The sequence below is a fragment of the Nannospalax galili genome, unplaced genomic scaffold, assembly GCF_000622305.1.
Source record: "Nannospalax galili isolate Female #2095 unplaced genomic scaffold, S.galili_v1.0 scaffold231, whole genome shotgun sequence".
In the NCBI taxonomy this organism is placed as follows: Eukaryota; Metazoa; Chordata; class Mammalia; order Rodentia; family Spalacidae; genus Nannospalax; species Nannospalax galili.
In genome coordinates this window covers 1,775,357-1,798,622 of record NW_008330120.1, presented here as the reverse complement: position 1 = coordinate 1,798,622, position 23,266 = coordinate 1,775,357, and the positions used below count along the sequence as shown (strand labels likewise).

The 23,266-nt window shown below is 40.0% G+C and overlaps 1 protein-coding gene and 1 pseudogene across 1 annotated transcript in view; both read right to left on the bottom strand.

Annotated features, from left to right (window-relative positions):
- Positions 1–8,703, bottom strand: part of LOC103741801 (THUMP domain-containing protein 3-like) — a 46,564-nt gene extending 37,861 nt beyond the window's left edge. The window contains 5 exon segments of the mRNA XM_029568257.1: positions 4,372–4,397; positions 4,400–4,572; positions 4,574–4,663; positions 4,665–5,144; positions 8,687–8,703. Of these exon segments, the coding sequence (XP_029424117.1) occupies positions 4,372–4,397; positions 4,400–4,572; positions 4,574–4,663; positions 4,665–5,144; positions 8,687–8,703 (786 nt within the window).
- Positions 8,704–20,795: 12,092 nt separating this feature from the next.
- LOC103741792 lies at positions 20,796–22,257 on the bottom strand (annotated as a pseudogene).
- Between the last annotated feature and the right edge of the window lie 1,009 nt (positions 22,258–23,266).

The following is a 23,266-nucleotide window of genomic DNA, read 5'->3' as shown; positions in this document are numbered from 1 at the left end:
CTCAACCTGTCAGAACTCTGGGATGCAGCCAAGGCAGTCTTAAGAGGAGAGTTTATAGTGCTAGTTACTCATATAAAAAAAAAAAATCAGAATGGTCCTCTTTAGGGTCTGGTTCCAAGAGGGTCAAAGAAGAAGAAAAAATGGGTGCACTGAAAAGGGCCAGGGCCACGTGGAGCCCATTTGTGGCAGGAACTGCACCTGGCCCATGCCTAAGGACAGGCCATTAAGAAGTTCCTCATTGTGAATATAGTAGAGGCCACTGCCATCAAGGACATTTCTGAAGTGAGTGTCTTGGTACATCTGTGTTTCCAAGCTCTACGTTGACTGCATTGCTGTGTGTGCTGTGCCGTTCGTGGTAAGGCGGTCCGGAACCAGTCTTGTGGAGCCCAGAAATAACAAACACTGCCACCACACTTTGAAACGTATGGTGCTGACCATGACTTCCACCAAATCCCATGTAAAGAGCTGGCTTGACAAGGGTAAAGAAAAGCCATCTGCTGGGGAAAATAAAGTAAAATTGAAGTTGCGTTTTTAAAAAACTTGAGAGAATTTGTGAGAAGATGGGGGAGGCGTTCTGAATACGAGCAAATGCATTTTATGAAATTCTAAAGAATCAATAAAAAGGAAAGAAAAATAATCTAAGAAGGACAAAAATTTGAGAAACAACCGAGTGATGTACTTCAAGGACCTTGAAGAACAAAAAGCAGCCTTACCAAGATGGTAAGAAATAATAAAGTTTAGGTAAGTAGTTAATGAAGTCAGTACTGAAAGAACAATACACAAAATCAATCAAAGGCTTAATTATTTGAAAAGTTTAATAACTGAAAAAGCCTTATCCAACCTGGTAAAATGGAAGCAAGTGAAGACACAAATTATCAAAATAGAAATAAAAAGTATCATTACAACAGTTACCAATGAAACACCGAGCATTAGATAATACTTTGAAGACTTATATTGTAAAAACCTAGAAGACCTAGAAGAAAGAGAAGAATTTCGAAAAGCATATCATCTTCCAAAATTAAACCTGAAGATAGAAATAACTAAAATAGACCCATTACAACCAGTGAGGGCAGAGCTGTTATCAAATATCTCCTCTTAAAGACAAGGCCAGGACTGGGCAGATTCAGTGTTATATTCTATCAAAATTTCAAGAAAGATTTTATATCATTCTTAATCTACTCCACAAAACAAAGAATAAAGGAATACTACTAGAGTCCTTCTGTGAAGCCGGTATTATTCAAATCAGATAAAGACAAAACAGCAGCAACAGTAACAACAACAAAACTATAGGCCGATGCCTTTGATGAACATAGGTACATGATTTCTCAACAAAATACTTGCAAACAAAATTCGGGACCACATTAATGAGATCACACATTATGGCTTTCTGTGCCTCACCCAAGAAAAGCAACATTGGTTCAACATACACAAATCAACAAATGGAATACGCCATATAAACACACCTAAGGACAGAAACCACAAAATTACAGTGATTGATGTGGGACGAGCACTTGAGAAAACTGGACAAGCCTCTGTGGTAAATGATCTGGAAATAGATGGAGTAGACGGAGCAAATCTCCAAAGAATGATGGCTATACCACAGACCTAGAGCCAACAGTATAGTCAATGGACAGCTTAGGAGCATTTCCTCTACACAAGGATGCTCACGCTCCACTCTCCTACTAACACAATGTTTGAAGCCTTAGCCCTAGCGATTAGACAAGAGAAAGGAATAAAGGGGGTAAAAATAGGGAAGGAAGAAGTCAAATTGTCACCTATGTCATATAACAAGGTTCTGTCCTAAAAACCCTATACAGTCTACCATTATACACCCAGAGCTAATGAACACTGTAATGTTGCAGGATGCAAAATCAAGGTTTTTAAACTTTCATATATATAGTCTCAGAGAAATAAATTAAGGAAAGGATCCTATTGAAAATAACTCCTCCCAAATTCTCTAGGAATGCACCTCACCAAAGAAGAGAAAGACCTCTACGATGGAAACTTCCAGACACTCTGGAAAAGATTATCAAAGAAGAAACTAGATGAAGGAAAGTTCTTTCGTGCTCTTGGATTTGCAGAACTGATATTACAGAAAAGCCTATACTTCAAAATCAATCTGCAGATTTAATGCAGTACCTATCAAAATTTGAAGGTCATGTTTCAGATATTTTATAGAAGAGAACAATTCAAGAATTTATACAGAATCCCAAAAGATTGCAAGTAAACAAAACAATTCCAAGATTAAGAGTCAAATGGAGGCATCACAATATCCAACCTCAAGTTATACTACAGAGCTACAGTGCTAAAAACAGCCTGGCACTGGCATTAAAAGCAGATAGGTAGATCAACGGAAAGGAATAGAGAACCCAGAAACAAATGACAAAGCTATTTCCACATAAGTCTTCACAAATGTTTGACAAAACATACTTTTGGAAAAAGAGAACCCATTTAACGAGTGATTCTGGGAAAAAACTGGTTATCTGCCTGCAGAAAAGTAAAATTAGGTTCATATCTTTCACCTTGCACGAAGTTAAAATTCAAAATGGGTCAAAGACCTTAACTGAAAACCTGAAATGCTGAACCTTCTACAAGAAAACATAGGGACACTGAGATGGGCAGGAACTTTCTGAACAGAATATCAGTAGCTTGGGATCTAGCCACAAATATCAACTGATGAAATAACATTAAATTAAAATGTCTCTGCACAGCAATGGAAATTATCATCAGACTGCATAGGCACCCACAGAATAGAAGGAAATCTTTAGCAGCTGCGTGTCAGCCGAGGGGCTAACATCTACTCTGAACACAGAACAGCAGAAATTAAATAACAAGGAAATAAAACTATCCATCAGCAAATGGGCTGGTGAATTGAACGGACAATTTCAAAAACAGAAATACAAATGAAAACAACTATTTTCAGTTCAATATTGCCAGTCATTAGGGAAATGCAAATTTAAACTACTTTGTGATATCACTTAACCCCAGTCAGAATATCTATCATCAAGACGTCTGACAAGATGTGGAGAAAGAGGAACCCTTATTCACTGCTGATGGGAGTGAAAATTAGCACAGACATTATGGAAATCAATCTGGACATTCCTCAAGAACTAAAAATTGAACTACCCTATGACCCGGCTATTTCACTCCTGGGCACGTATCTAGAGAACTCCATACCTTGACAGATTTTTGCAGCCCCGTATTTACTGCTGCCCTATTCACTACAGTAAGGAAATGGGACCTTAGTTGTCCATAACAGATGAACGGATAAAGAAAACCTCATACATCTATAAAATAGAATCCAGCTCTAAAGAAAAATGAAATTCCAAAATGCTCGGGAAAATGGATGGAGGAGATATAATATTAATTGAGCTCACCCAGTCTCAGGAAGAGTTGAATGTTCTCCCTCTTATGGGGATCCTAGCCTATACTGTATATATGAATATAAAGTGGATAAGTGGGTATACGGTAACAGTTAGAAAGGAGAAAAAGAAAGGCTAATCTTTAAAAGGCATAGTGGTAGGCTCATATTACAGTATGTTTAGTGTAAGTCCTTTGCTCTCTCAACATATAACACATTTTCAGTGTAAAATAAGTCCTCAAATGAACAATGCACACATGTGATTTCAGGACATGGGAATTATAAATTGGAGGTGGGGGAGGAAAGGGTTTATTTCATCTTACATCTCTCACATTACAGTCCGTCACTGAGGGAAGTCGAGGCAGGAACTCCAGCAGGAACCTGGAGGCAGGAACTGAAGCACAGACCACGGCAGAAGCTGTTCCCTGGCTTGCTTCCCCCTGACTTGCTCAGCTACTTTTCTGATACAGCCCAGCCCACCTGCCCAGGGATGGCACCACCCACAGTGGGCTGGGCCCCCTTACATCAACCAGCAATCAAGAAAACACCCACAGACATAGCCACAGGCCAATCTGATGGAGGAAATTCCTCAATTGAGGTTCCTCTTCCCAGGTGTGTCTAATTTGTCTCAAGTTAACAAAAAATAGTGCAGTCTGAAAAGTCTACAAAATATTCTTGTGTATGTCATGTGTGTGGATATGTGCATGCAGGTGTGCTTGCCCATGCTGAGGCCAGAGGTTGACACTGGGTGTCATACCTCTAGTGCTACCTTATTGTTTGAGGTTTGGTCTCTCACTAAACCCGGACCTCTCATTTCAGCTGGACTGGACAGTGAGCTCCAGGGTACTGCCTGTGTCTACCTCCCAGTGCTAGGGTTAGAGATGCACGCATCTATGCCCTGCTTGGACCCCAAATCAGATTCTCAGGATGGCTCAGCCAGTGCTTTAGCCACTGAGCCATCCCCCCGACCCATTACAAACTTTTTGAACCATCAGTCAGAGCATACCTACCTCCACATCAAAGTTGGTCATATCAGTTTCCACTTAAAATAACCTTGAACAGCACCCTCAAAACCTCTTGCAGCCTCATTTGAGGCAAAGCAGTGTTTCATTCCTGCACTGTCGCCTGTGACTCTAAACTTCCGCACTTGTGGCTCAGCGTCTCCTCTTAAGTTTTCATCAGTCTCATCTTTACACGGTGCCAAGACATCCCATCCCTACCTCCTCCTCGATGTCCGGATTTTCATAATAGTCTAAGATATGCGAATCCGGGGTGCTGTTGGCAAGCTTCTCTTTACTGTCTTTCATCTGACTCCTCTCCTTGTCCATAATCAGTCTTCTCTTTCTTTGAATCCCAATCTATCTTCGCTTTTTCCTTCTGTAAACTGGTGTTAATTTGCCATACTTTTAAAAGTTCTGACCAGGGGAGCTTTTCACCCAGTTCTTCCTTTGTATTTTTGAACTGGTAATCTTTCAACTCCGGAGCAACCACAAACAAGTTATCAGCTGATCTTAGACACTGAACCTGAGCCAAACTTCGCACTGCAACGCCAAAATATATCTTGCCCCACCTTTGCTGAGTCCCTCTCACCTGCTGCTTTTTGCTCAGAGCCAGGGGGCACCAGGGGGCACCAGTGGGCACAGTGGCTCCAACAGGGACGTGGAGAGGCGCAGACTCACTTCTGACATCACTTCCTGTCACTGGCTCAGCTCTCTCCTCGTGAAGGTTCACATTCAGGAGTTGGTCAGCAGCCTCTTGAGTGTCAGACACGATGGTAACATTTCTAAAAGCCTTAAAACAGTCCCCTTCCAGCGGCCACAGCTACCGCCGGGTGCGCTCCGGTCATGCCACCCCTGAATTATAAATTTTGTACCACTCGAATATGTCTATGCCCTGTAGGGTTTTGGGAACAGTACTAAACTTCATTAAAAAATCAAATAAATTCAAAAATACATATAATCTGTACGTCAATCCACTCTCAGTTGAATACCTGTCAAAGACTGTCCAATTCTGTGTGTTGTCTCTTTAACGGCAGCAACTGTTGTCTAGTTGGACAGGCGCTCTTTAATTTGACATGATCACAAGGCCTATGAGCAGATCTTGAAGTGCTTTTTATCAATTTCTTCCAGGATTTTCACATTTCAGCTATTAAATTAGACATTTGCCACATCTTGAGTTGATTTTTGGATTACATGAGAGCTGGGAATGTCATTTCAGTCTTCTACATGTGGATGTCGAGTCTTCCCTGCCCCGTTTCTTGAAGATGCTGTGCTTGTACCTGTGTGGCGCCTTTGTCAAGCGTCAGGTGGCCGTAGCCGCGTGGACTAGTTCTCTGCTCTCTCTTCCACTTACCAGTCTCCGTGCCTATGTTTAAGACCAGGCTGTTTACACTGTGGCTCTGTAGTGTAGTTTGAGACTAAGTACTGGGATCTGTGCAGCATTGCTCTTTGTGCTCAGGATGGCTTTAACTGTTCAGGATCTTTTGTACCTCTGGAGGAATTTTAGGGTTCATTGTAAATGTTTTTTCACCTTCTTGGGTGGGTTCCTGTAATTTTTTAAAAGTTTTATTACACAGTTTAGCACAGAATAAAAAGTAGTCACCAAGTACAATAATGGTATTCTCGTTCAACATGTCAAACAAATCATGCCAAATTCTCGCTGCACTATTTATCTATGAAACGGAAAAGGAAGCCCAACTCCCACAGTCCCCACCCCAGTGAGAGAACCCTTATAGGACTCTTAAGGAAAACAGAAATGATTCCTGGTACTTCAGTGGACTGAAAATTGAATACACACATCCACCATGGGGGTAGGGGGGACAAAAACCATGTTCCTTTGCTTTGTAATTAACCTTCCTTGCTCTGAATCCTAAATACACGATCCCCACACATGCATTTGTTTGCATACACATATGTAAAGGCTAAGAAACTCATATGAGAGTGAACGTGTATGTTTACTTCTTGATACTGGATGACCTAAGTTCATTCATTTTTCTGTAAAATTTTAATTTCATTTTTCTTTAGAGCTGAATAATAATACTGCATTTGAAACTATTTTATTTATTTTATTTTATGTGTGTGAGTATATCGCCTGCATATATGTAAGCACATCCGTGTTGTACAATGCCCACTGAGGATGGAGGAGGGCATTGGATCCCCTGGAACTGGAGTTATGTATGGTTGTTAGCTGCCATGTGGGTGCTGGGATTTGAACCCAGGTCTTCCTACAAGAATGGCCAATGCACTTAACCGCTGAACCATATCTCTAGCTCCTGATATTCCATTTTTATACATACCATAATTTCATTACCATTCATCTGCTGATGGACAGCTAGATTATTTCCATCTCCTTCCTATATTTTGTAGAGTAACAATAAACGGGACATAAATATACTATAGTAAGAAACGAATTCCTCTGGGTATGTGCCAACAACTGTAATAGTTGGGTCATAGGGGCTCTATTTTTAATTTTTTGAGGAATGGCCAGACGAATTTCCATAATGGCGGTACTAATTTGCACTCCCCCAGCAGTGAGTAAGGGGCCACTTTCCCCATATCCTCTCCAGCACTTGTTGTCAGATTTGATTTTTTGCTTTTGTTCTCTTTCACACATGGTCTCCCTGTAGCCCCAGCTGGCCTAGAACCTAGAGCCACAGTGGCTTTGATGTCACATAGCTCTGCCTGCCTCTGCCTCCCAGTGCTGTAATTAAAGGAATGCACCACCACACCAGAATGGACTTCTTGTTAATAGTCATTCTGACTGGCATGAAGTGCTAGCTCACGATAGTTTTACTACATCTCCCTGATGATCAGGGATGCTGTGCAATTTAAAAATAGCTGTTTGGAAGCTCCATTTGTTGAAGATGCTGTCTTTCCTCCGGTGTACACCAGTCACCGCTCATCAAAGAAGCTTCTTTTTGCAACAGATGGAGACTGTTACAGAGTTCCACAACTGGTCACACACAGAGAAGTGTCTGAGAGATGCCCAGCCCTAAGCGGCACATCTGCAATGGAACCTCTGCACCTAACGCACCTAACACTCCTGGAACGTAATGGAACGGGGGTAGACAATACTCATACATCCCTCAACTCACACCAGTGAAGCTTCCTCATATAACAGAGTGCAATGCACACAGAAGGTCACAACTAGCCAAAGTATAGAGAATAAGAGACTTCAGAGTGCATGTCCCTGGGTAGGACTCCTATTTAAACCTCACCTACCCATGGGTCGAGGACCATTTCGGAAGAGGGGGTGGAAAGATTATAAGAGCAGCGTTGGTGCATGAACATAAGGAAACAGAGGCTTTCAGACCTCTGGAAACTTGCTTGTGTGAACTTATAGGAATGGTGACAGCATGCACAAGACCCATGCAAACTCAGTCAGACAAAAACCCAGCATAGAACTGGGGTAACGGGCAGCAGGTCCCAGGCTTGGCTGAGGAACTATTGGCAACTGATCACTCCTGGGTGAAGGAGAGCTGATCTTCTTTAAGGGAGAGACTCTAGATAGGCTGACTAGACTTCAGTAGATGGACTTGCACTGAGGGACATCTAGATAGACAAACTTGACTCGATAGACCTTAACACATACGACAGAATGCACGAAATCCAGTGGGAGGGGGATGTGGGGTTTGTGGATCGGGGAGGCAGTGTAAAGATGATAAGATGTTTTATATGAAATGGATAAAAATTTAATAAAAAACATATACAAGAGTAAATAAAGAGATAAAACTAGTTGTCATTGTATTTCTTTTTCTGAAAACTGTCTATTCAATTTGTTGGAAATTCATTTGCTAATATAGTTCCTTGGTATTCAAAATTTGCACTTCTTTTCTGTTTTGGCTATTAGCACCTTGTCAGATGCATGGTTTTAAAGATTCCCTTCAGTTGTGGGCTGTCTGTGTGCTCTGCTGAAAGTTTCCTCTGCTGTGCAGAAAAATTCTAATCTCCTGTAGTTCCATCTGCTGATACTTGGGCTAATTCCCATGCTATTGGTGTTGTGCTCATAAAGTCCTTCCCTACCTGACATCCTGAGTGTCTTCCCTATATTTTCGTCAGGGAACTATTTACAGAATTTCAGATTTAAAGTTAAGGTATTTAACCCATTTTTAATTGATTTGCGCAAGGGGACAGCGTGGGTCTAACTTTGTTCTTCCTAGGTGGAAAGCCAGTTTTGCCAACGCCATTTCTTGGATAGATTACCTTTTATTTGAAGTGTGTTTCTGCCTCCTTTCTGTCAAGAATTAGATGGAAATAGATCTGTCATATTCTTTCTGAGTCCTCTATACGGTTCCATTCGTGTACATATCGGTTTTTATAACAGTACCGGCCTGTCTTGATCATTATGACTTAGCAGCATAATTTGAGGTTGGGTGTTTTGACGTCTCCTGCTGTGTTCTTACTCTGAAACTCTGCTCTAGCTACTCGCTTTCTTTTATGGCTCCATATGAACTCTTGGATTTTTTTTTTCCTTCTAGTTCTGTGAAATATGACACTGAAGTTTTCCTAGGTATTGCATTAAATCTTTAGACTAATTTGGGTAGCACAGTCATTTCGCTATATTGGTTCTGTCAATCCAGGAGCATGAGATTTCTTTCTGTGAGCTAGTATTTTATTTGATTTCCCTTTTCATTGTTTCTATGTTTCCATTGCGAGGGCTTTATTTTCTTCAGTTAGTTGCATTTCTAGGTACTTAATTTGTTTTTAGTGCTGTTTAGAATTGGATATTTTTCCTATTCTCAGAGTTTCCTTCTCTGAGAGCATATTGTTGGTCTATAAGAAGGCTATTTGGGGGCTTTTTAAATTTTATTTTATTTTTTTTTAAAGATAGGTTCTCACTACACAGCTCTAGTTGAACTGGAGCTTGCTATGTGGCCCAGACAGGCCTTAAACAGAGATCTGCCTGCCTCTGCTTCCTGAGATAAAGGCATACACCACCATGCCCAGCCTGATTTTTTTCAAAAATATTGATTTTGTATCCTGTAACTTTACTGTAAATATTTATTAGATCTAGGAATTTTCTAGGTGATTCTGTAGGGTGTTTAAGTACAGAATTGTGTCGTGCAAATAAGAATATTTGATCTCTCCCTGTTTTTGTTCCATTGGTGCCTTTCCCCTCGCTCTAAGACACCGAGCACTGTGGAGAGAGAGGAGATGGGCATGCTTGTCTTGCTCCTTATTTGAAAGGAAATGTTTTCAATGTGGCTCCATTTCATATAACATTGCCCTAGGTTTGTTGTTTATAGCCTTTATTATTTTGAGGTTTACTCTATGTATTCCTAACATCTCCAGAACTTTTATCATGAAGGCATGCTGAACTTTGTCAAATAATTTTTTGCATCAATTGAAATGATTATGTGGTTTTGTCCTTAAGTGTGCTTATATCGTATAATACATTTATTGATTTGTATATGTTAACCAACCTTCCTTTCTGAGATGAAGACCTTTCGATCATAATTATGATCTTCTTAATATGCTCCTGAATTTTGTTTGCAAGTCCTTTCTTGAGAATGTTTGCATCTATCAAAGAAATTGGTCAGTTGTTTCCAGTTTTCTTCTTTCTTCTGGTATGTCTTTATCTGCTTTGTGTATGAGAATAAGACTGGCTCCATTAAAGTAATTTGGTGATATGCCTTTACTTTCTATTTTATGGAACAAGTTAAGAAGTATTGGGATGAGAATGTCCTTAAATTTTGACAGAATTCAGCAGTAAAGTCAGCTGGTCCTGGGTTATTCTTTAAAGGGAGACTTTTGATTACATCTACCTCGTTGCTTGTAATGGGTCTGTTTAAGTCATTATTACTGTGGTTTATATTTTGATGGTTGTTATGCATTTAAAAATTCTTCTATTTCTTCTTGGTTTTCCAGATTTTAGAGTACAGGGTTACAAAGTAATCAATACTAATGTTCTGTATTTCGTTGGCGTGTGTTGTAGTGATGCCATTTTGATCTTCAGTTGTGTTCGTGCGTTCTCCCTTTCTGACTGATCGGCTAAGGATTTCTCAATCTTGTTTACTTTTTCCAAGGACCTATTTCATTGTTTTTACGTATTGTCTTTTAGTCTCTCTCTCATTAGTTTCTTCTTGTGTCCATTTGAATAGATCCTCCTGTTTGAACGTCGATTTCTTTTGCTATGTTTGGTAAGTTTTCTGTCATAATACGTCGAACAGTCTGCCAATTCCATTTGATTTTACATATGCTCCTTCTTTGCCACCGTGATTCTCAAGGTCGCCTTCTTAAATCTATCACAGATTTCTGGGAACTTTCACTCATACTACTTAACGTTTTTCCTTATATATGTCTGTTGGTATTATTGCCTTGACTTTATCATCTATCCCTGAAACTCGTTCTTCTGCAGGGTCGTGTCTGTAAATGACAGTGTCCGTTGTGCTTTATTTCACTGACGGTCTCCTTCATTTCACATGTCCTGTTTATGTCCCTTTCAATCTTCAGACTTGTTCTTGGACTTTCCATTCCAGTTTGCTGCCTGTTTCCTTCGCTCTGGAGATTGTCTTCCTGAGGTCTTGTATCGAGTTCCTCGATTCCTGCATCTGTGTGTTTGGGTCTTCTGTTAGCAAATAGCCAGCGATTCTTCTGAAAAGCAAAGCCCTGGGTTCCTGCTCAGACATCTTAGCTATCAGTGGTTTTCAGTTCCCTTATGTGGGAATTAGCGGCCTGGGGGCGGGTCATGGTGGCGTATCACATTTTTATGTTTCTCTGTTCCATTTGTCCCATTTCTTGGAATGGGTTTGTCTTTCCATCTTGACTTCCTCCAGGATGTGGGTGCTTCTGTTCTCCTGGGATTCTCCCTGTAGGGATGTCTGCGGGAGGACAGGTAGAGCTCGGTGTTGATTGTCTAATGAAATCCCTGAGGTAATCCTGTCACAGCTTCCTCGTTGGGTAACACACCGAGACAAAAAGCACCCAGACAAGACTGTTACCCAGAAATCTCCAGGACTCTGTGAACTTGCTACAGATAGGATCCCTAATTTCAGACTCACCAAAGTCTATGCATCAGCCTGAAGCTGCAGTCAACAACACAGGCCGGAAGCGACCTCCAAGACCACAGCGATGCAGACTGCTAATCCTGCGGTGTGCACTGGAACCCAAGAGACCTTCCCTCCCCACCCACTCATCCCCTTAAGAGACCACTGGAAACAAACCACAATCCTCTGGGGGGCCTGGAAACTTTGAAGTTAAAACTCACACTGAATCTGAGACCACCAGACTGGATGTCTGATCACAAGATGCTCCCTGTTTTCTTCAAAGGTGAGGCAATCTAATCCCCAGGTGCAGATGGACCTGGGGAAGCAGAAATCTGGTTCTAGCAGTGCTGTGGGGTCCTACAGGTAACAGGCTTTGTTGTATGGTGCCGTCTAGGACAACTAAAGCCAGAAACCTAATCCCCAAAGCTGCCTGTTGCCACCTCAGATGAAGCTTTGTTTACCCATAGGTATTTTCTTAAGGCCGATATAAATGGGATTCTTTTGATTTCTTTCTCAGAATGGTTGTTATTGGTATATAGAAAGGCCATTTATTTTGCTATGCTGATTTTGTGCCCTGGAACTTACTGAAAGTGACCATAGGATCTAAGAGCTTTTTGGCATCATCTGGAAGTTCCTTTCAGTGTCTGTTTCTGTCATCTGCAAAAAAGGATTGTTTTCTTCTCCCTTGATTGGCTTCTCTTCTTTTGTTGTTTACACTGAATAAGAACAGAGAGTGGACACCCCGTTTCATTCCTGATTTTAGGGGAAATACTTTCCGTTGCCCTCATTTCGTACACCGTTGCCTACAGGTGTGCTGTGTGTAGTCTCTGTGCTGCAACTTTGGTCCTTTTTATTAAATAACAAGTTGTATTCTTTGAATGTTTCATGCATCCATGTAGCATATATTGATCATATCCCTCCACTGATGCTTCCCTCACACTCCCCCTAACGCCACCACCTGATCTCGCTCCCAACGTCCTGTTCTCTTTTTAGTTTTGTTATTAATAACCTTGAGTCCGATTATTGCTGCCTATGTGCACACAAGTATGTGGCCATCCATGGAGACAGGAGCTCTGGCCCTTCTATTCCCAGTGTTTTCTTTGTATGTTTGTTTATTTTAGACAAAAATCTTACCATCTAGCCCTGGCTGTTCCTGATCTCAGTATATAGACCAGGCTGGCCTCCAGCTCACAAATATACTCTTGCCTCTCTCTGCCTATAAGAGTTGGCATTAAAGGCCTACATAACTATGTCTGGCCTATTCCCATATTTCTTTTATAGATTTTTATCATGAAGGGACCTTGAGTTTTGTCAAAAGCCTTTTCTGTATCTATGAGATGGTCAGGTGATTTTCTGTCCTTGACTCTTATGTTCATTGATTTGGATATCTTGAACCATCAGGGCATGGCTAGAGTGAAACCATCCTGATCGTGGTCTGTGAGTTTTTCAATGAGTTCTTGATTCCATTTTCTAGAATGTAGTGAACATTTCTGTCCCATTATCAATCAAAGGAATCCGTTGACAGGTCCCTTTCCGTTGCTGTGTTGTGTGAGTGCAGGTTTTGTATCCATGCAATACCGGCCTTCTAGTAGGGCAGGATTTGGGTTTTGTATGTTTGTTTTTGTCTTGGTGACAGTCTGTTGATGATAGTCTGATACTGAAGTCACCCACCATTATTGCATGGGGCTCTATCCATGCGTACATGTCCGGCAGTAATTTTTATGAATGAAGCTGAGTGCACCAACCCTCTGTTTCTGGGGATTTATCATCATTATAGCTTCTTCATGATGGAATATAATCACCTGTTTTTAAAGTCCCTCTGAGCATATTGGCTTGAGGTCTGCTTCAAAGAGCACAAGATAAAAATTTGATCACAAATTAAAGAAAAATGAGCCAAGACTTATGGTACACGCCTTTAATCCTGGCAGTAGAGAGGCAGAGGCATGGGGACCTCTGTGAGTTTGAGGCCAGCCTGGTCTACATAGTGAGTTCCAGGCCAGCTGGGGTTACAGGGAGACCCTGTCTCCAAAAAAGATGTAGACTAATGGACTGGATTTAAAACAAGAGATAACTATATGTTGTCTCCAAGAAACACACCTAGCCAGCAAAGATATGAAGAAACTCAGTATCAGGGGATGGGAAACAAGCTACAAAGCCTAAGGAAACTGTAAACAGGCAGGGATCGCTATCCTTAAACTGGATAGTGTAAACTTCAAACAAACACTAATTAGAAGAGATCAAAAGAGGCCCTGCACATAACTGAAGGCACAATCTGTAAAGAAGATATAACAATTGTAAACATTTATGCACTGAATATTATAAAATATACACTAAAATGCCCCTAATTTTATAAAACAAACACTAAGGGGTATAAAAATGGGCCCCATATAGGTCCTGACACAGCAGCAGAGGGAGACTGCAACGCCACACTCTCAAATTTAGATGGGTCTTCCAAACTAAAGACAAGCAAAGACACTTCAGACTAAAATACATTGTGGATTAACTCAACAGGTATATACAGAATACTTCACCCAAAAGATACAGAATACACATTTTTTCTCAGCAGCACATGGAACTTATTCAAAAATCGGTCATAACAGAACACAAAGCAAATGTCAATAAATTTTTTTAAAAAGATTATTCCTTGCATTGTAACAGACCACAATGGAATAAAAGTAGAAATTAACAAGGGAAACTACAGAAACCACAAGAATATTTGGAGATCAGACAATACATTTTTGAATGAAAAATGGGTCCCTCAAGGAATCAGAGAAAAAACTTAAAAATTCCTATGACAAATGATAATGAAAACCCAACCTGACACAAACTCTGGGAAGCAGCCAAGGCAGTCCTAAAAGAAGTTTATAGTAATAAGTGATCACCTGAAAAGATCTGAGAGATGGGCCAGGAATGCTGGCACACACTTTTAGACACAGCACTTGGGAGGCAGAGGCAGGCCAGTATCTGTGAGATCAAGGTCAGACTGGTCTACATAGTAAGTTCTGGACCAGCTGAGGCTACAAGGAGACCCTGTCTCCAGAAAATATCTGAGAAATGTCATGAAGCTGGAGAGGTGACTTATTGGTTAAGAGCACTGGCTGCTCATGCACAGGACCCAGGTTTGGTTCCCAGCACTCACATGTCAGCTAACAACCTACCTTAACTACAGTTCCAGAGTATACAACACCTTCCCTGGCCCTTGTGGGTGCCGTGGGTGCACTAGCAAACCTGCACGTGAAACACTCATACACAGATACAAAATGAAAATGAATAAATCCTCCCCCCAAAAATCTGATGTCAAGTAAAAGACCTAATGATGCACCTCAAGGCTCTGGAAAAACAACAGGCAGCCAATCCCAAACTCAGAAAACAGCAAGAAACAATAAGAGTTAGGGAAGAAATTGGTGAAATCAAGACCAAAAGAACAGTATACAAAGTCAGATGAAGAGTTGATTCTTTGAAGAAGTTAATAAAATGCACAAACCCTTAATCAACTTCAGAAAAAAAGAGGAAGAAGACACAAGTGAAGAAATGGAGATCAAAGGATGTCATTACAGCAGGCTGAAATACAGAACTTTATTAGAGAATTCTGAAAATTTATACTTTAAAAAGCATGAAAACCAAGAAGTAGAATTTCTAAATCATAACATCTACCAAATTAAAATCAGAATAAATAACTTAGACACATTATAAGCAGTGAGATTGAAGTTGTAACCAAAAGTCCCCCCTTAAAGAAAACCCAAGACTGAACAGGATTCTATCAAACTTTAAAAAAAAAAAGAAAGAAAGAAAATGAAAGAACACTATCAAATTCATTCCATTTAGCCAGTATTATTCTGATACCTAAACCAGACACACACACACACACACACACACGAGAGTTACAGACCAATTTCTGATAAACATAAATGCCAAATTTCTCAACAACCCTAATTCAGCAACATATTAAGAAGAAGATCATACATTATGACCAAGTGGGCATCCCAGAAAGGCTAGGTTGGTAAATCAATATGTAAATCAATAAATGTAATATATTCTATAAACACACTGAGGACAGAAGCCACATCATCATCTCAATTGTTGTTTAAAAGGCATTTGACAAAGTTCAACAGGCTTTCATGATAAAAGTCCCAGGGGCCCTAGGAATAGATGAAGCGAACCACAAAATAATAAAGACTATATAAAACAAACGTATAGCCAACATTACATTAAATAGAGACAAACTCAGAGCGTTTGTTCCAAAATCAGAACCAGACAAGGATGTCCACTCTTCCCTCTCATTTAATACAGGGCTTCAAGTTTTAGTTACAGCAGTTAAACAAGGAAAAGACATAAAGGGACTAAAATTGAGAAAGGTTCTTACTTTCCTATGACATGATTCTATACTCTACGAACCCCAATAGGAAAAAAAAGTCAATAGAATCTATTAGAAAGCTCCTAGACCTAATAAACACTGTAGTGTTGCAGGATATAAAAACCAATATTTTTAATAGTAACCTTCATATACACCAACAATATACTCTCAGAGAAAGAAATTAGGAACAATATCCCATTCAAATAACTCCAAAAATTTAAGTACCTAAGAGTACATCTCACTAAAGAAGAGAAAGACCTCTATAAGACATTGAAAAAGGAAATAAAAAATGTATTAGATGATAGAAAGACCTCCTGTGCTCCTGGATTGGCAGAACTAATATTGTAGAAAAGATTGTACTACCAAAATTAATACAAATTTAATGCAATATCTATCAAAAGTCCAATGTCATAGTTCACAGATCTAGGTAAAAACAATCCATGAATTCTTATGCAACTCCAGAAGACTACAAACAGCCAAAGCAATCCTAAGGAGCAAGAACAGAGCTAAAGGCATTGCAATAACCAACCTCAAATTATACTACAGAACTGTAGAGATGAAAACAGACTGGCACTGGCATAAAAACACACAGGCAGACCAGTGGCGCCGAATAGAGGACTCAGAAACAAAATGACAAATCTATATCACCTAATTCTTGACAAAGGAGGCAAAACGTGCGTTGGGGGAGAAAAAGATAGACTATTCAACAAATTGTGCCGGCAAAGTTGGCTTTCACCTGCAGAAGAATGAAAATAGATTTATATCCTTCATCTTGAATAAAAATCAATTCTAAATGGGTCAAAGATCTTAATTTAAAACCTAAAATACTGAAACTTTGAGACAAAAAAAAAAAGTAATATGCTTCAGGACACCGAGGTGGGCAAGAACTTTCTGAACAGAACTTCAGTGGCACAGGAATTAGCCCCAGATATCAACAGATGGGACTATAAGAAATTAAAATTTTTCTGTACAGTGAAGGAAACAATCATCCAGAGCACAGAGAGAGCCCACAGTTACTAGCTATATCTCAGACAAGAGGTTAACATGCAGAATTTACAAAGAACTATAGAAATTAAATGCCAAGGAAATAAAACTACAAATCAACAAATGGGCTAATGACTTGACTAGCTTTCTTTTTTAAAAATATTTTATTCATTTATTTATTTTATGTGTATGAGTGCATTGCCTGGATATGTACAAGTGCATCTGTGTTGTACAATACCCATGGAGGTCAGAAGATGTTGGATCCTCTGGAACTGGAGTCATGGACAGTTAGCCACTACCTGGGTGCTGGGAATCAATCCCAGTCCCTCTGCAAGAGTAGTCAGTGCTCTTAACCTCTGAACCATCTTTCTAGCCCCAAATAGATAGTTTTCAAAAAAGGACATACAAATGACCTATAGCTACTTAAAAAGTGTTCAACATCTCTAGTCATCAGGGAAATGCAAATTAAAACTGCTTTGTGATACCGCCTCACCCCAGTCAGAATGGCTGTCATCAAGAAATCTAACAAATGTTGGAGAGGTTATGGAGAAGGAAGAACTGTATTCACTGCTTGTGGGACTGCGAATTAATGCAGTCATTGTGGAAATCAATCTAGAGGTTCTTCAAAAAAAATAAAAAATAGAACTCCCATATGACCCAGCTATTTCACTCCTGGGCATATATCCAGAGAACTCTAGACCTTATCATAGAGGTGTTTGTACCCCATGTTTATTACCGCCTTATTCACTATAACAAGGAGATAGAATCAAGTTAGTTGCCCATCAGCAATGAATGGAATATGAAAATCTGGTACATACATAAAATGGAATTATGCTCTGAAGAAAAATGAAGTTATAAAATTCACAGGAAAATGGATGGGCCTTGACTGTATAATATCAAATGAAGTCACCCAATCTTAGAAAGAAAAAAAAAATACGTTCTCCCTCATATGTGAATCCTATCCTTTAAAATATATACATGTAGATATGTAAACAAAAGCGTGTGTGGGTAAATTATAATGTTTAGAAATGAGAACAAGAAAAGGTAATTTTTAAAGATATAGTGATGAGGGCATATGTATATGTTCTTCATGCCCTGTGAATATTCTCTCAATGCATAACACATCTTCATTGCAAAATAAGTCCTGAAACAGGTGGTGTCCACCTATGACTCTAGGAGGGACTCCCACCTTTCTGGGAAAGCTGAGTTTTAGTTATGGTTTTCATTATTTAAATATTTCTTTATACTGTATTTTTGTAAGTACTAATAAATATTGTGTTTCATTCTTTTATTAAAACGGGGTTACACACAGGAAAAACGTCAAAGTGTCCTTATTTTCAGATGATATGATTCTACACCACAAAAAAAGACACCACAAAAAAAGCTCTTAGAGCAGATACATACTTTTAATCACAGTAGTAGGATATAACATACAAAAGTCTGTAGCCTTCCTACATATCAATGACAAAACACACTGAAAGAGAAATCAGGAAAAGAATCCTATTCACAATAGTCACAAAAATATGGGAGAATCAATCTAATAAAAACATAAAATGAACTCTACAGTGAAAACTTTAGGACAGTAAAGAAGGAAATTGAGGAAGGCCCCAGAGGAAGCCCCCAGAGGATGGAAAGACCTCCTGTGTTCATGGACTGGTAGAATTAGTTTTGTAGAAATGACCATTCTACCAAAAGTAATCTACAGATTCAACACAATCCCAATCAAAATACCAGGGCCTTTCTCCACAGATATAGGAAAAAAAATCTCAAAATAGAAACAGAGAAAGCAAGAATAGTCAGAGTAACACTGAACAAAAAGAATGTGGTGAGGGGTAGTGCCGTACCGGGTTTCAAACTACACTACAGAGCCATAACATTGGAAACAAGATGTATTGGCACAAGACAGGCTCACAGCTCAATAAAACAGAAGAGCCAGATATAGCTTCATATATTTACAAATATCTTTATGATTTTTGACAAAACATGCATTAGAAAAAAAGAGCATCTTCAACAAGTGTTGGCGGGAAAACTGGATGTCAGTGGGCAGAAAAATAAAACCAGATCCTTACTTCTCACCTTGCTCAAAATTCAACTTAAAATGCATCAAAGACCTCGACGTAAGACCAAAAACCCTGAAACTGCGAGAGGCAGAGTAGGGACTACGCTTCAACATAGAGGCACAGATAACAACTTCCTGAAAAGGACTCCGAACACCAACAGTTGACCCATGGGCTTCATAAGCTAAAAGACCTCTGTACAGCAAAGAAAATCAAGTGAATCACGTGAAGGGGCAGCCACAGAGTGGGAGAAAATCTTTGCCAACTCTACATCTGATGGAGGACTGGTGTCTAGAACACATAAACTAAAAGAAACTAAGGATCAAGAAACCAAATGCAACTCTTTAAATGGGTTATGGGTCTAAACAGAAAGTTATCAAAGAAAAACGAGCTCCCAGCTCTCTCCCTGTCCCTTCATATCAGGTGTTCTACTCTCCCTTCTTGGGATTTTATTACTTGAGTTGCAAGAACATGGGTTCCCCGTGGCTTCTTCATGGTGCTTTGTTTGATTTAACTCTTCCTTACCCCTCATTTCCACGCTCCCATCATTTCACTACCTCCTTGAGCCCTTCTGCTCAATACAAATGGAAGTGTTCAACAGCCTTAGCCATCAGGGAAATGCAGATTAGAATGACTTCAAGATTCTTCCTCACACCATCAGAATGGTCATCGTTAGGGACATGAGTGATGACAAACGCTCACGTGGATGTGGAAAAGGGAAACTCACATACTATTGATGGGAGCGTAAACCAGTGCATCCACTTTGGAAATCAGTCTGGGGGGTTCTCAATAAACTAGAAACAGAGCTGCCATACTACCCAGCTACACCACCCCTGGGCATTACCCAACATCTTACTAACAGAGAACTTGCACATCCATGTTCAATGCCACTCTATTCGCAATAGCCAGGAAATAGAATCACCTAGATGTTTATTAACTGATGAATGAATAATGAAAATGTGGTGCATATACACAATGAAATATTATTCAGCTATACAGAACAATGAAATTTTTAGGTAAATGGATAGAACTAGAAAAAATTATCCTGACTGAGGTCTCTCGGGCCTCAAAAGACAAAACCCACAAATTCTATCTTGTATTTGGATCCTAGCTTCAAATCTTTTGTTTCATGTATTTAACCTGGGGTACATGTGGAAGCCAGGAAATCTGAAATGGGCTGTTGTGGGGGAATAAATTTAGAGAGGGGGATAGTAAAATACAGGTAAAACAGAAGGACGATGGGAGGATACTGGGGGCAGAACGGCTCAAGGAGGTAGTGAAATGATGGGAGTGTGAAGGGCAATGAGGGGCAAGGAAGAGTTAAATCAAATGAAGCGTGCATGAAGAAGCCATGGGGAATGTATGTTCTTGTAACTCAAGTAAAAAAAAAAACCATCACAAGAAGGGAGAGTGGAACACTTGATATGAAAAAACAGGGAGAATGCTGGGAGTTAAAGGTGGGAAGGGGCAGGGCTGAGAAATAGGAGACGTAGAGGTTGTTTTAATCAAAGCTAAGGATGTGTGATAAAGCATTATGAACCCTCACTGGTTGGAAAGCTAATTAAAATATAACAACAACGGTGAAAATGAAGTCTGAACAGAGGTGTCACATGAGGGTGAAAAATGCTGCTCCCAGATAACATGGCTTATTAAATAAAAGTCTCCCTATTCGTCAGGGAAGCCCTAGAGGCACTCAAATCAACACAGGCTATTGACGCTGCTCTTGGTTGCCCACCGTAACCAGATGGCAAGACCCTATTACTAAAGGAAGACACCACTCAATTTGGTTCTGAACACTCATGGTGGGCAGCTCACAACTACCTGCAACTCTAGCTCCAGGGGATCTGATGCCCTCCTTCTAGCCTCTGTGGGCATCTGCACACATGTGCCCATACACACACTCAGACACGTGCATACACATAAATAAAAATAACAGTTTTCTTCATTTGAAGAAAAAAGAAAGAAAAAGCCGAGGAATCTGAATCTGGAAGGAAAAATTTATGAAAACACACTGGAGAAAGTACTTTTTTCCCACAATATAAAGGCCTCAAATTTTTAAATTGGCTTGAATATCTGAGCAGACATGGCACTGGGAAACAGAGATAGACATCAGATAAGCACATGAAAAGTCACCCAATATCCCTTGTCAGTAGGCAATTGCACATCGAAGCTACAACATAATAGCATTGCACAACTATAACAATGGTAGTTTGTTATAAAATGATGATACAGAGCAACTGGAACTATCACAGCCCCTCATTGACGAGAATATAAAATTATATAATCACTTTGGAAAGAGGTTGGCACGAAGCTTTTATATTAATACATACAAATACCTTCATTTTGTTTTGGATTTTCAAGATATATACTGGCATATTTGTCAGTTGGGTGCACTGCCCAAGCCCAGCGGAGGAAAGGTTACAAAAGATGGATAAGAAATCATCACATGGGGACTGGGGAGATGGCTCAGCAGTTAAGAGCACTGTCTGCTCTTGCAGAAGACCCAGGCTTGGTTCCCAGCACCCACATGGCAGCTAACGACCATCTGTAACTCCAGTTTCAGGGGATCCAACTCCGCTTTTCTGGCCTCCACAGGTATTGCACTACATAAGTGCACTTATACACATGTAGGCAATACACTCATACACATAAAATAAAAATAGAAATAGTCGCAGAGAAAGCAGGAGATGGATAATGTCTTCTTAAAGAACAAGCACATTCCGTACAAATAAGAGGCTTTTGTTGTTCGAAGGCTTGAGCGCCTCCTGCGGAGCTGGGTATGGTGGCTGACAGAAGTCTTGCTATGTAGTCTGAGTCCCTTCTCAGGGGAACCTTTAGTGCTCACAGTCTTTTAGACAGTTTTTGTGATCTCTTTCTCCTCAGACTTCACAGTTTCCGGTAGAGGTTCCACTCCCTTTGATCCACTGGGACAGGCTTTTCTCTAGACATTTGGTGAACAAACCTGGGTGGAAACTTCCGTCTGAGGTCTGAGAAAAGCACCCACATGCTGTCTCTGAACAACACAGCATGTTTCTTCTTCCCTTTTGGGTTTAGGTTTGGATTTTATTTTGTTCTTCATGATCTTTGAGGTGTCACTGGTGCCCTTTTGGAAGGTGACGACAGTATGGTCATAGCTTCATCAAAGGCTGATGGTTGCCATTCACCACAGTAAGCACCCTGCAGTTATAACTGGCCCCAAGTCTGGTATCTGACAGATGACTCCAGAGATGGCATAGTAATCATGGTAGGGCATATAAACGACATGGTAACCAACCAGTGGGAGGATAACTTGAGCAGGGGGCTGTCACTCATTATTGCTTTCAAATGATAGAAAGGATGGGCTCTTGAGCACGAAAAAGAATGTGTTCAAATCAACTTCTTGACTCAAGTATTTTAATGTTAACCTCTGCATTTTGACCACTTTATTGTCACACATCCTGTCATGAAAAGAATTACTTCTTTCTGAAAAATAATCCAGGACAGTATCATTGTTCCAAATGAACATCCAAGAGTTGTCAATCCATTTCCACCACCGCCATGATGCCAAAAGTGCTTACAGATTCCACAAGTTTTTCTTTTTTACATTAAACAGAACCCATCACTCCACTGCTAGGAACTGGTATTCATTCATCCACATAAATTCCTACATATGACTAATGTCCACATTTATTTTATTTGTCCTGGGTGAAAACTGGAGACTATTGAAACCTCCATCATAAGATGAATGAAGGACCAAATTTTGGTATTTCTGTTGAATATAATAATATTTAGAAAATCCTCATGACACATGCAATAATATGGGTGAATCTCAAAATCATTAGGCTGGTTGAGAGAAGACAGATAAAACAACTAGTACGTACTCTGCATAAAAGTCTAGAAAGTACGAATCTGTAGTTACAAAGGACAAGTTTGTGGATATATGAAAATGGTGGGGGAGGAAGGGTAGGTTCCTAGTCATATATCATTCAAATTTGTTGGTGATAGCAATGTTCATTTCTTAATTGTGGCAACAGTTTTGCAGGTGTCATCATTCACACTCTAGCAGGATCCTTTAACTGTCAACTTGACTAAGCCTAGAGTCATCTGAGAAGAAAGCACTGACTGAGGAATTGCTTAGATCAGACTGATCTATGGGAGATTGTCTTTATTATTAATTGATGAAGGACAAGCCATCATGAGGAGCACCACCCTGAGGCAGATAGCCCTTGGGGTGTTTAATAAGAAAGCTAGCTGACATGCTCCTGTGAGACAGGTAGACAACATTCCTCCATGGTTCCTGCCTTGAGCTCCTCTCCTGACTTCCCTCAGTGACAGACTATGACCTCGAAGTGTAGACCAAATAAAACTTTCCTCCCCATGTTGTTTCTGGTCAGAGAGATTTAATACAGCAACAGAATGAAGTTGGAATAATCAGAATTTATCAAATCACATGCTTTACCCACAATTTATTACATGTCAAGTATATCTCAGTAAATTTCTCTCAAAGTTTCTGGCAGGATTAACCAAGAACAATGGAGAACCCAACA